Genomic DNA, 14,702 nt, shown 5'->3' on the forward strand with positions numbered 1-14,702 from the left:
GTGTTTAAATCACTCAGTCCTAACTTTTCAGAAAGAGCAGATTCAAAGAATCTCAAGACAGGAGAGGCAAATTATAATTCCCTATAACTGACAGAATAGGAAATAATATACCTCTTATTTCACCATGTGCCGCAGATGAACCATTTAGCTGACCTTCTCTTGCCATCCCTGCTAAAAACAGAATATTGGTATAGACATTAGATGAAGCTGCAACTTTTTCAAAAAACGTCAATGCACAGGTCAACTTTTGGGTGTTTGTTTTCTCCACTATGTGGATTGCAGAAATAGAATTCAGGTCGTCAAACTTGGCAGCAAATGCCTTTACCCATAACTATCTTGGCAGTCCCTGGGAAAGCTAAAACTATTAATGGCAGAAATGAAAACTAAGGGGAGCTCAGGGCACAGCTAAAGAGACATTTAGGAATGATACAAGATGAGGTTAAGAATAACCAGACAGTCATATAAAACAGGGACATTAGATTCCTTATTGCACTAAAGTTGGTTTTTGTTTGAATGGATCTCACTATGTTGCCATGTTAGGTTACAGTTCCAGACCCTCTAAAGCTCTAGCCTTCCTGGAAGTTGGATGTCTAGCAAGACTGCTTGTTAAAACAACAACAACAACAAAATCCTTGTTTCAACTTTTTAGAGTAATTTTTTTATGTATATGACTATGTTTGCATATGTTTCTGTACAATGTACATGGCTGGTGCCCGAGGGAGGCCAGAAGAAGGTGTCAGAATTCCTGGAACTGGAGTTATAGACAGTTGTGAACCACCATATGGATGTTGGAATTTGAACATAGGTCCTCCGGAACATTCAGTGCTTTTACCAAATTAGCTGTCTCTCGAGCCCCTAAAACATTTTACATACAAAACATGGCTGCTTACTCTATTCCCAACAGGTTCACACATACAGCTAATTTGAACTAAAAATTACATCTCCATTTCACTAGCTGTATTTCATGTAGTCAATATGTATGTACTTAATAAATGCAAAGCAGGGCGTGGTGCTGCATGTCTATAAACTTAGGTCTTAGAGGAGTAAGGATTATGAAAGATGAGTTCAAGTCCAGTCTGGATTACAGAGCTATTTTCAGGAAAATATAGAGTACAGAGTAAAACCCCGTGTTTTTGTTTTCTAAAAAGGTACACAAGACTAACCTTTGTTTATTACCCAAAAAAAGTACTGGTTAAATCAGTTATTACTTCCTGGTATAGTAATACCATATGGAAAACCCTTGATTTAAAAGTAGAATGGCTTGACTGGCAACTGTGGACAGCCACTCTAGAGAGCCTGTTAGCTATAGCTATCTGTACCATTCCACAACCTTCAAGATGTTAACCTAAAGTTGAGTACAGCAGAAGATACTGTTGTCCAGATTTTGTTTTATTATAGCATCTTTCTGGTAGAGGATCTCAGTGTGGATTGATTGTGTAGCCCTTGAGTGTGTGTCCCTAGTTTAAAAAATAATCAGAGCTCATGCAACAGAAAAATCCAACCTAGTCAATGTTGCAAACATCAGCCTAGGTATATTATGCTGAGGGACACCAGAAAAATTGTCCTCAAGAAAAAGATGGCAGATGATCTCATGAAAGAGACAAGCTTGAAGTGTGGCTTTTTTAAGTTTTGAAGAGAAGTGGGAAACCTTCAATGTTTGGTTACAGTGACAGCATAATAAACTACATCTCCTACTTGTAGCCCAGAATTCTCAACAAACCTGCTTTAGCCTCCAAAATCCTGGGATTGCAGGGGATGAGCCACCACAGTGATAATGATGGCTTTAAAAAAATCTTATTCCAGCCGGGCATGGTGGTACACGCCTTTAATCCCAGCACTCAGGAGGCAGAGGCAGGCGGATTTCTGAGTTCAAGGCCAGCCTGGTCTATAAAGTGAGTTCCAGGACAGCCAGAACTACACAGAGAAACCCTGTCTCGAAAAACAACAACAACAACAACAAAAAATCTTATTCCATCGAAGCATTGCTCTGACAGAACTTTAAAGAAATTTTTACTACGTTAGGATTCTACTTGGAGTCATCTGATTCAGAAAAGAAATCTGAGACTAGATTTAAGGACATTACATACTAGATTACCTGTATTTTGTGTTGTCTAAGAAACATTCAAATTGATAATAAAAATATTAAATGTTTGAAGGAGGGCTAGAGAGATGGCTCAGTAGTTAAGAGCACTGGTTCTTCAGAGGACCTGTGCTTAATCCCTAGTCCACATAGAAGCTCACACCTGCCTGAAGAGTCCAGTTCCAGGACTTTTGATACCTTCACACACCAATGACTATAAAATAATAAATTATATATAAAAAAGCTTGAAGCAGGTGAGGCATAGTGGGAATATGTTTGTAGTTGCTAGAATTGTACAGTTGAGACAGGAGGATTCAAAGTGTGAGGCCAACCTGGACTACATAGTAACTCAAAGCCTGCACTCAGGAGGCAGAGGCAGGTAGATCTCTGAGGACAACCTGGTCTACACAGCAAGTTCTAGGCCAACAAAGCTACCTAGTGAATCTCTGTATCAAACAAAACAAGCAAAAAAAACCCCCATCTTCCTACCCCCCCCCCAACCCAACAAAACTATGGTTCTTTAACAAGAGTATATAGCAAGAATATGTCTATAGAATTGGATTGGAGAGTCAGAATGACTAAATCCCAGGCTCCCCCACCTCCACCAAGCTGGGATCTTGCTATGGTGTCCAGCCTGGCCTTGACCTTTTGATCCTTTAGCCCCAAAGACTGCTAAGGGCTGAGATTATACCATGAGGTATGTACCACCATGGTTGGTTACACTTGATATCTTAAACAGCATGTGCAAAACACATTACTTTAGGAAAAGTTTCTGGTTGGGGATTTAGCTCAGTGGTAGAGCACTTGCATAGCAAGTGGAAGGCCCTGGGTTTGGTCCTCAGCTCTGAAAAAAAAGGGAAAAGTTTCTTATGGGATAAATTATAGCAGTAGAATTTCTGAAACAAGGTTTTAAAATTTTTTGATATATTCTTGAATATTTCATGATAAACTTAGCCAAGGCTGAATGGTCATCTATCTACATTTTGAAATCTAAATTTTAATTGCATCTCACTTGAACTAAGCATCTTCAAAAATGTGTGTCTGTGAAGATGTGAGCCTCCTGATGTGGTTGCTGGAACTGAACTTGGGTCCCCTGGAAGAACAGCAAGTGCTTTTAACAACAAACCATCTCTCTACAGCCCTTCAGTGACTTTTTTTAAATTGTGTGTGTGATGCATGTCTGATTGTGTGTGTGATGTGTGTGTGAGTGTGGGGCATGCATGTGCCACAGCACATGTATGGCAGTCAAAGGACCACTTTAGGACTACTTTCCAATGTAGGTTAAGAGACTGAATTCAGGTAGCCAGGCTTAATTTTAAGATGCAAGTGCTGAGGAAAGTTGACCTGAAGAATCCTTCCATGTTTTTCTTTCCCCATTATTAAAATGGCACTCTCATCCCTTCCCAAACTGGTCATACACTATACATTCCCCATCTTGGTAGTGTTTTTATTTATCACAAACAAAGGGTCATTGCTCTTTGGCCTTCCCTTACCTGATCTGCCTCTTGTGGAGATCTCACATGTCAGTCGCTTGAAATATTCTGGAAGATCAGCATAGTCATTTCCATAGGAGATGACCTTTATCCCCTTGTCCAACATGTTTTCTCGAAGCTTCTTGAATTCATCTACGTCTCCTCTCTGAACCAACATGAAATGTTCTAGGTCAGATTTATGCTTGACAGCCTCTAGGAACAGGGCCTGGAAAGTGGTGTCGTCCACTGTCCAGCCACAACCCAAGAAAAGAAATGACTTGTTTTCATAGAGTTTCTGAATCTCTCTCTTCAAGAAAAAGAGAACAACATGTTAATGACTCAGAAGACAGACACATGATATGGCTTAAGCAAAAGTCAACAGTTTGTCATTTAGCATACTGCAGAAACCCACCGATCAAGATTTAAGAGGGAAATCATTACAAGGTTTTATTTCCTAGTTATGACAATATGATGTCTGGTCTAAGATTGTACTTTTTAGCTGATATTCTTCTGATATGTATGGTGTACGTATATAAGTGTCCATACCATAACATAGAATGCATGTGGAAATCAAAGGACAACTATAAAGTCATTCCTCTCCTTCCCACCTTTACATGGATTCCAGGGACAGACTGCAAGGCTTGCACAAGTGCTTACCCACTGAGCCATCTGTCTGGTCCTTCTGTAGGTCTTCTAAACAGTTTCACCCCTTTGGCACTGGTATTTCAGGTTTAATTTTTTGTAAGATTTATGTTCTTGGGTAATTCGTCTTTGATGTATCTTACCTCTTTTCCACTTCCTGAACAAAATTTGCTAATTTTAAATCTTTTTTTTGAGTATGTATGTGTATATACATGTTACATATGTGGAGGCGAGAATTTGATGTTGGAATTTTTTTTTTTTCTATTGCTCTCCACTTTATATACGGAGGCAGATCTCTTACTTGGACCCTGACTTGTAGATTCATCTAGCCTGACTAGACAGCTGATCTGGAGGATCTCCTCCCGCCTCCACCTTCCAAGTGTTGGGATTACACTGTCCTTGGTATTCATATCACTGCTAGGGCTACAACTATCTCCTCAACATTGTGTGGCAAGTGCTGCACCCACTGAGCAATCTTGCCAGTCCTCGAACTTGTTCTTGATTGGCCTTAAAACAGAACCACTGAGCATCAGGAAAACAATTCTGTCATTAGCTATGGTTAAAGGAATTCTGATGACTAAAGTACCACTGTGCATACATTTGTATCTGTGCATAGAGTGTACACACACACACATGCGCGCACGTGCGCTGAAACATAAATGATTTTCCTCAGTATCAATGATGATCATAGTTAAAAAAGGATAAAGCCCTTATATTTCAGAAAGCATCACACTTCCTGGTCTTTCTCTGGCCCTGGCTTGTAAATACTCCATGTGACCCTGTCCTGAAAACCTCTAGCACCGAGCTGGAACAAAGAAGTGTTTCTGGTTTAAACATGTACATGTATGTGAACAAGTCCAAAACTTGAAACCCAAAGATCAGCAAACCCAAAGAAGAAAATCTCCATTTTGTCATCCTAATCAAATTGTTTTCCAAATTTTCCAAGTATACTCAGGTGTGAGTAGGTAAAGGGTCTTTTTTATAATCTATGATTTAACATTTTAAAAAAGCTGCCTAAATTATTTTGGGCATAGACTTATTAAGAAGCCCAATGATGAAGGAGACTAATGCATTCTTGATATGTGAAGGTAATGACAAAGAGGGAGTGCCATCTGCTGCTGGTTTACTAAGTACAGATAAGTAAATACCAATCCTATGATCTGACACCTAAAGGTTCTTCATTCCCCAGGATGGTATGAACATCCAAGAGACCAGGAAGTAAGGTCTGACTCTCTAGTTGTTTTGAAAAGTAAATATCCTGTTAATACCTAGAATTGACTTTAAAATGTCTTCAGGAGCAACTTCCAGAGCCAAGCCCAGTACTACTTACCATAACTTCAGTGTTCCTGAGCACATTCTGATATCCAGCTGGGTGGAGGACAATGCCACTAGGATTGGTGTAGACCCCATGGATGTGTAGCACACTTAGCTTCCGCTTCTCCTGAGCCCACTCCAGGACCTGCACAATTCATACACAGCTTGACCAGGGTGGCAATTGCTTCAAAGTCACAGTGTGTAAGAGGCTGCCTGAGGACTGGAATTTTTTATTTTTAAAGATCTATTTATTATTATATGTAAGTACACTGTAGCTGTCTTCAGACATTCCAGAAGAGGGCGTCAGATCTCATTTCGGATGGTTGTGAGCCACCATGTGGTTGCTGGTATTTGAACTCAGGACTTTCGGAAGAGCAGTCAGTGATCTTAACCGCTGGGCCATCTCACCAGCCCTAGACTTTTGACATAACTTCAGCCATGGGATAAGAATTTGAAAACCTGGTGTGTCCAATTTCTATGTTATGACTGTCAGGAATGATGGCAGCAAATCTAGTGACTTCTCTTTGAAAGTTATTATCAGAAACTAGAATCTTACATTATTTGAAGAACGATAGTTTCCACTGGTAATGGTCCAAGCCCTGGTACAACCCTCCTCCCTCTTCCTTTTTCTCTTCTCCAACCCCCAGAGGATCTTTCTATCGAAGTCCCAGCTGTCCTGGAACTCTTATGTAGACCAGGCTGGTCTCAAATGCAGAGATCCACCTGCCTCTGCCTCCTGAGTGCTGGGATTAAAACTGTGTACCACTATGCACAGCTGTTTACATTCTGTTTTTGCTCATTATTTAATCCAGGCTGGCCTTCAACTTTAAATCTTCTCACCTGAGATTACAGCAATGCACCACCACAACTGGCTCAATCCCCAATCTGTAGTTGTACTGGCTGGTTTTGTGTGTCAACTTGATAAAAGCTGGAGTTATCACAGAGAAAGGAGCCTTCAAGTTGGGGAAGTGCCTCCATGAGAGATCCAGCTGTGGGGCATTTTCTCAATTAGTGATCAAGGAGGGAGGGCCATCCCTGGGCTGGTAGCCTTGGTTCTATAAGAGAGCAAGCTGAGCAAGCCAGTAAGTAACATCTCTCCATGGCCTCTGCATCAGCTCTTGCTTCCTGACCTGCTTGAGTTCCAGTCCTGACTTTCTTTGGTGATGAACAGCAGTGTGGAAGTGTAAGCTGAATAAAGTCTTTCTTCCCCAACTTGCTTCTTGGTCATGATGTTTTGTGCAGGAATAAAAACCCTAAGACAAATTGGTACCAGTATAGCGAGGTATTCCTGTGACAACCTGACCATGTTTGGGGGAGGACTATGGAAGGACTTTAGAACTTTGAGCTACAAGAGTCATTAGGATGTTAAGAGCTCTGTGGGATGTTCTGTAGGAGCTTGGAAGATAATATTGAAAACAGTGCAGAAGATGGAGGCCTGGCTTGTGCAATTTCAGAGGGAAGATTAAAGACTCCTGGCTATTATTTGATTGTGAAGATTCTGTGGTTTTGGTTAGCTGAGGCTGAAAAATCAGCTATGATTAACAAGATACCAGAAATACTAAAGTGAAACCTTTGCATTACTGGGACTATTGATGCTGGTTAGCTGGAGCTAAGAAATTAGGGGTGGAAACCCTGTCTCCACCAAAAACAAACAAACAAACAAACAAAAACAAAACAAAAAACAAAAAACCAACAACCCAAAAAACCAAAAAAAAAGAAAAAAAAATTAGTGGTGATTAAGAAGAGACCTGAATCATTGAGGTGAAATCTTCTAGGAAATATTTTCTGAGAGCACAGAGGCTGTGTTCAAGAGATAGCCAAGGTCGTACCTCGTGCTACATCAGGACTTGGTAATGTGTAAGAGTCACCCAGGTGGTACTGGTTTTGAAGGCATTAAAGCAGTCATGAAGAGCAGCTGAGGCTTGGCACTGTGAGAGGCCAGGGAAGGCCATTGGTGAAGGTGCAGCCTCAGTTGCAATGGCTGGCCCAGGACTAACGGGGTCATGCAAAGGAGTTGAGGCTTGGCACCATGATGAGAGCCATTGGTGAAGCCTAGTTGCAGCGGAAGACAGCAGTGTTTAAGATGCCAGCCAGTACCATGAGATGACCACCAAGAACAACAGCAGCAGTGGAGTACAGGCAGCTGGAGCCTAGAAGACAAAGTGTGTGCTACAAAAGGGCAGATCTGGAGAAGCCCTTCGAGGAGCACAGAAGATTGACTGTGGTTCCCAGACATTAGAGTTTGATTTTCCTTTCAATTGTGACTATGCCCTGATATTTTTCCCTCTTGAAGAAAGTATTTTAGTGGAGCCTACAGTTAAGAGACTTTGAATTTATAAAGACTTTGAGTTTTAAAAGATACTGGATATTTTAAAGGGACTGAAACTTTAATATGTAAGAATTTGTAAAGACTGTAGATTTTTAAAGTTATTTAGATCTTGGGGATGAATAAAAAGGTAAGGGTTGAGGCTTACTAGTGATGTATTTGTGTGTCAAGTTGACAAGGGCTCAATTGTACTGGCTGGTTTTGTGTGTCAACTTGACACAAGTTGGATTATCACAGAGAAAGACGCCTCCCTGAGGCAATGCCTCCATGAGATCCAGCTGTAAGGCATTTTCTCAGTGATCAAGAATGGGAGGATTTCTCTGTTCTTAGTCTCACTGGCTTGGAACTCCCAAAGATTGCTTAGATAACTGACTTGCAAGCCCAGGAACCTTGTGCTTGTAAGGCACACAACTTTACCAACTATCTTAGGGTTTCACTGCTGTGAACAGACACCATGACCAAGGCAACTCTTAGAAGATTTAATTGGGGCTGGCTTACAGGTTCAGAGATTCAGTCAGTTATTATTGAGGTAGGAACATGGCAATGTCCAGGTAGGCATAGTGCAGGAGGATTTGAGAGTTCATCTTTTGCCAGGAGAAAACTGGCTCTCCTGTGGTTAGGAAGAGGATCTATTGCCCACCCCCACAGTGTCACACTTCCTCCAACAAGGCCATACTTCATAATAGTGCCACTCCCTGTGTCAAGCATATACTAACTGAACCACTGCTCTAGTCTTTTAATTAACTAATCCCACCCTATGATCAGAAAAAACTGTCAATATTCATAACTAAAAATCTTTGTATTTTATTGTATACCGATTTTACCTCAAAACACAACTAACCCCAAAAGTACAAGCAGGGAAGAGCAGTTTCTTTCTTACTATTCTAACTAGAAATATCTGCCATAGGCTTATGGTTTAAATGTGGCCCTCAACTCATGATGCACTTTTGTGGGGTGGGGCCTTGCCAGTAAAAATAGACCACTAGGGGAGAGATTTATGATGTTATAACCTGGTCTTGATTATGGTCTACTTTGTAGCTCCCATCACAAAAGGGAGCCTCTTCACTGTGCTTTTACTGTCAGGCCCAAAATTCCATGAAATAGCTCAAATAAGCCTTTCCTCCTTTAGGTTGTTTCTGTTGGGTATTTTGGTCATAGCAATGTGAAGAGTAACTAAAAGCACCCCTGCTACATAAATACTAACATAACGACCAGGAGGCAGCTTTTCTGAGGAAGATGCAGTCCACTACCCTGAAGTTACTGATTAACATTTTACCTTTTTCTCATCAGTAAGGTCAAGGGATTCAAGCTGTTTTCCCTGGTCAGCTGCATAGAGTTCTAGGAGATTATCAAAATTTGTAGTTAATACTAGGGCTCCATTTTCCATCAGATGGAGAACAGACTGAAGGAGCTGTTTTCCAGAATCTTCCATCTTTGATTCCAGGTCATCAAATACTTCATATAAACAGTCTTTGAAAAATGTGGATCGAACATTACTGGTACGCTGTAGGTGTGGAAGATTTGAAAGACAAACAAACCCAATTCAAATTGCTTTGTTAACTTGTTTCGGTTGCAGAATTACACATTTTGAATACTTTATACTTAAAACATCATCACTCTCACTGTAATAAAGTAGGATGGCACATGCCAAATGCAATGCTTAGCAAACAGTAAGTGATCAATGCTACACATCAGATGCACATCAGCACAAGCCCATTAAACAGGCAGTTTAGAACTGGAGAAAGGGTCTTGTTGTGGATTCCTGGCTGGCCTAGAATTCACTTTGTAGGCCAAGCTGGCCTCACTCTCTCAGCCATCTTCCTGTCTATGCCTCCCAAGTGCTAAGATTACATGTGCTGTCGTGCCTGCTTCTAATTTGTCATTTTATAAAAAGAAGCAAGTGGACAACAGATCATGACTAAAGGATGAAGACAGAAAGCAAAGTAACAATTACCCTCAAATTAGGTAAGTCTGTAGGGCATTTTCTTGATTAATGACTGATGTGGGAGGGCCCAGGGCCCACCCCATATTGGGGGTTAGAGGCAGTGATACTCAAGGCAAGCCTGGTCTTCTACAGCCAAGACTACACAGAGAGACTGTCTCAAAACAAAACAACAAAAAACCCGAAAACAAAACAAAAAACTAAATAAACGGAGGAAAGAAAGAAAGAAGGAAGTAAAATCAGGCTGATAAAGCCATGAGAAGCTAACCAGAAAGCAGCACTTCTCCATGCCTCTGCCTCAGTTCCTGCCCCAACTCACAGGGACAATGGATTGTAAGCTAAAATAAACCCCTTTCCTCCCCAAGTTACTTTTGCATGTGGTGTTTTAATCACAACAACAGAAAACCTAACAAAGACAGAGGGAAAATAGGGAATGTAGGGGAACAATATGCAGTCCATGCTAGCTTGAACTCATTATATAGTTGCCTGACACTGGTCTCAAACTCATGATCCTCTGGCTTTAGCCCCAAGTGCTAGGTTACAGGCACTTGAACTGCCTGTATATCCACTAGCATCTCTTTTTCTAGTTCTAGATATTTGGCTGCTTATGGCTGCTTAATTAAAAAAAAAAAACAAACATTTAATACTTCCTTGTATTGTTCTGTCCTGACCTAATACAGCAATCTGTTTACAGGCTTGCTATAAAAAATACCTATTACACGGCAAAATTATGAATAGATTTAAAATAACTTCATAATTAAAAACTTGCATTTTTGCAACTATTTGTTTTTACAGTGCTGGGGATGGGACCCAGAGCTTTGGGTATGTACTGATGGATTATATCCATGGCTATCAGTTATTAAAAGTACTAAACTCAGGGACTGGAGAGATGGCTCCAAGGTTAAGCTTGTGTACTGCTCTTGCAGAGGACCTAAGTTTGGTTTCCAGTATCCAGGCCAGGTGGCTCACAACTGCCTGTAGCTCCAGTTCCAAAGAATTCAGCACCTTCTTCTGAACTCCACTGGCACTCACACCCACATATACACAGTTATAAATAAATATTAACTGGACTAGAGAGATAGCTAAGTGGTTAAGAACATTTGATGCGCCACATCAGGTGGCTTGGAACTACCTGTAACTCTAGCTCTAGGGGAGCTAGTGCCCTCTGTCGAAACCAGGCATACATGAGGTACACATACATACAAGCAGGCAAAACACTCAAGCATATAAAATTAAAAAAAAAATTTTTTAAAGGGCAAAGGAAAGATAAAAAGAACTAGGTGTAGTGGTACACACTTTCATTCCCAGCATTTAAGAGGCATATTTTTGTGAGCTTGAAGCCAGATTGGTCTATATAGTGAGTTCTAGGATAGCCAGCAAAAAAAGAAAAATCTAAAATAATAATAAATACTAACCACTAATCAATTTGAAATAATCCATTTAACATATGTTTAATTACCTTTCTAGCTTCATTTAGGGTGTATGTAAATAAAATTTCTGCTGCATAACAACAGGCAACTTATCATCTAAGTGATATCATAGTTATCTTGATTTGCATAAGTATACTCTACAAGTGTGCATAGCAGCAACAAGGCCTATAACGTGTTTCTCAGAATGTATACAATGAATGAGTCAATATCCCTAAGGACTGAGGAAATACATAACCAACTTCAAGTGAGAAGTTGGTTTTATAACCAAGGACACAGTGACCCTGGGACAAAAGAAATTTGACATGAGAAAGTTAACTAGGTGAAATATTTTAACAAACATCTGATTCCTACTCTATTCTTGATATATCATTAGATAAGCTCAGAGAAAGAATTGCTACATTACTCAAGCTATCCTTGAATTCCTAGACTCAAATGATCATCTTCTCTCAGCATCCAGAGAAGCTAGGGCTACTGGTGCAAGCCAGCATGCATGGTTCCTATTGAAGCTGTAAGTTACTGCATCTAGCTGCCAGGGAGTAACATTTAAAACTCCTTGGAATAGACAGCTCCTTCTAGGTTCGCTTGAAGTAGTCTCCTATACTTTCCAGGTTTCCTTGTCTATCAATATTGAAATGTTTCAGTTTCCATGGAATCACTTAAGCAGATACATAAACACATGTCAATGTTCCTTTTTAATGTAACACAGCATTTTATGAAATAACCATTTTTTTTTGTCATTACTTACCAAATTAAGTGCTATTTCCTCAGTGAAAAGATTAGAACACAGTTAAAATTATGCCTTGCCCTACTAGAAACAAGCCATAGTTTAATGGGCTCTGTCCAATATGGTTCTATACTGTCTACTACACAGCACAGGCTTTTTACTGGCCCCTGCTGTCATCAGCTAGAGGGATTCTTTCCTAGTGTGTAAATAGATGGAGGGATCTATAACTTATTTGGCTAAGAATGTAGGTCACAGTCTCCAAAGCTTATCTAGTTTCATTACACAATAACAATTATATCACACTATGGCACACAGGCAGTCAATAGGGAACTCTAATAGTACTTAATTAACAACCTGACCAAAAACAGTGAAGAGAGGGCTGGAGAGAGAGCTCAGTTATAAGAACACTTGTTGCTCTTCCAGAGGATTCAGGTTAGATTTCCATCATCCAAATGGTAGTTCATAATCATCTGTAACTCCAGTTCCAAGGAATCTGATACCCTCTTCTGACTTCCATAGGACCCAGGCACACACACAGTGTGCATACATACATCTAAGTACAACTCATATTAAATTTAAAAAATCTACTCCTTACCAAAACAGTGATGAGTATTAACTCTAGTTACTTAGTCACTACACAAGAGTCAACTACTATCAAATGCTAGTTCCAGATTATTATTAAGGAAGCATAATGCTCTCTTACTTTATCAGTCCAGCAGATAGAACTGAAATTAGATAAAATGATGTATATATACAAGTCTCCCACTGCTTTGTTATCTCCAATAGCAACAGACTACCAATCCACAGTGGAAGACTGGTATTGCCCAGAACCATAACCTATCACTTGGACCTTTAATGTATCCCCAAAGCCCAAAGTATCAAAGATGTGAAAACAAAAGTTGTGCTGTTAAGAAATTGTGAGAAGTCCTATCTCACTATCTCACCACAAGCACAAAACAACAGGGATAACTAACCACAGAGTGGAACCTCCTTCTACCCATCCCCCTTCTTTTTAGAAGCCAACTAGGAATTTGGCCATCGTGACAACATCGCCTTACAGACTATATACAGGAGGATGGTACGGAAAGATCACAATATACTGTTAGGTAAAGCAAGCTAGAGGACAGTATGTGTTATTTGAGAGATGGCCACAGTGAGGGAGGGGTGCATACATTTCTGCTAACATTCACAAAGCTGTAAGGCTACATATAAAAACTGTGTGAGTGATGGATTAGGGCAGAGGGCAGATACATCAACAGAAACAAGGTATGTCAGTAGATATAAACAGCTACACCTCCTTTTGATTTTTGCAATGTATATATCAATACTTATTCAAAACAGCAGAATTCGGTTTTAAATTTAATAAATACAGCAACTGCTTACTAAGAAGTTCTTTGTGTTTTGTAACTCCATATTGTACTTGGCCCATGCATATATAAAATCATACACAATATATTCCCATAGCTTGGTTACTATGAGCACAAGAAGAAGGGCATAGGTAGACCCCAAGTTAGTCATGGGTGAAGAACATCAACTGTTTTGTTGCTGTTGTTGTTGTTCTGTTTCTATGAAAAGACTGAAACTTGAAAACTCCATGAATCACTTGCATTAGCTACATATCTTTTAGTCCACTTTTGTGAGTTATCAGACCTTGTACAGCAACATTAAAAAGAATGAGGATTTCTGCTTGTTTGTTCTCTCTTAAGATGTGACCTCACATTCTAGCCCAGGGTAGCATTGAACTTGTGATCCTCTAGCTTGCCAAATGCTGGGATTATAGATAGGTGTAAACCCAGGCTGGAAAGATGTGTTGAAGGATATTTTATCACACTGTGAACCCCAAGACTATGAACTGGAAAAAAATCTGTTTCTTGTTGTGGTGTGGCTCAGCCCTAGCACACACCTTTAACCTGAGAGCTTTCTGTAAACAAGAGCTAAATAAAGTCAATGATAGATCAAGAGGCAGAGCAAGCAACCAGTTAACAGGGAGTGAACATTAAAAACCCAGGGAAGAGAAGGGAGGGTCTAATTGAGTTGAAAGGTATTTAAGATAGCATAGAGAAGGAGAACTGTTTTTTTCTTCTGGGATGTTGGTTGAGGAGGAAGGTCAGCTGGGTGCTTTTTCTGTCTCTCTGAGCTAGCAGGCTTTCACCCCAGTGTCTGGCTCCTGAGCCTTCATTTGGTAAACTGAATGTTTGAGATGTTTTACAAATAACAAAGATGACTTTTGTACTGATTTCCTTAGATTCGAAATAAAGGTTTTTGTTTTAGAGCAGGTAACCATAGAACTAAATTTCCCACCTGTGGCCTCTCTTAAAAGGAATTTTCATTTAAAAGATCATAACAGCCCTTCCCGTCCGGCCAGCACCGGGGTAGCTAGGGCACAGAGTCGGCTGACACCCGCCAGCTACCCAGGACACCCGCCACAGAATCTTAAGACTTTCTGGTGAGTGGAACACAGCGTCTGCTCCAATCCAATTGCGTGGGACCTGAGACTGCATTAGTAAGGGAAGCAGAAAACCGGCCTGAGTAGGGGCACAAGCCTCTTCCGGTCCCACCAGCACAGGGGTAGCTAGGGCACAGAGTCGGCTGACACCCGCCAGCTACCCAGGACACCTGCCACGGGATCTTAAGACTTCTGGTGAGTGGAACACAGCCTCTGCTCCAATCTCTAAACAGAGACAACTATAACAACTAACTCCAGAGATTAACAGATGGCGAAAGGTAAACATAATAATCTTACTAACAGAAATCAAGACCACTCACCATCAT

At 40.5% G+C, this 14,702-nt stretch overlaps 1 protein-coding gene across 3 annotated transcripts in view; it reads right to left on the reverse strand.

Annotated features, from left to right (window-relative positions):
* Fam118b (family with sequence similarity 118 member B) overlaps positions 1-14,702 on the reverse strand; it is a 51,240-nt gene that overhangs the window by 844 nt on the left and 35,694 nt on the right. Inside the window, exons 4-7 of one of the 3 annotated variants that reach the window (XM_021171374.2) lie at positions 9,111-9,338; positions 5,525-5,653; positions 3,574-3,859; positions 112-168 (exon numbers count right to left, since the gene is read on the reverse strand). In XM_021171374.2, coding sequence (XP_021027033.1) covers positions 112-168; positions 3,574-3,859; positions 5,525-5,653; positions 9,111-9,338 — 700 coding nt within the window. Of the gene's footprint in view, positions 1-111; positions 172-3,573; positions 3,860-5,524; positions 5,654-9,110; positions 9,339-14,702 lie in introns of all 3 variants that reach the window. The other 2 variants (XM_021171373.1, XM_029481589.1) reach the window with 2 other exon arrangements.

The sequence above is a fragment of the Mus caroli genome, chromosome 9, assembly GCF_900094665.2.
Source record: "Mus caroli chromosome 9, CAROLI_EIJ_v1.1, whole genome shotgun sequence".
Lineage (NCBI taxonomy): Eukaryota > Metazoa > Chordata > Mammalia > Rodentia > Muridae > Mus > Mus caroli.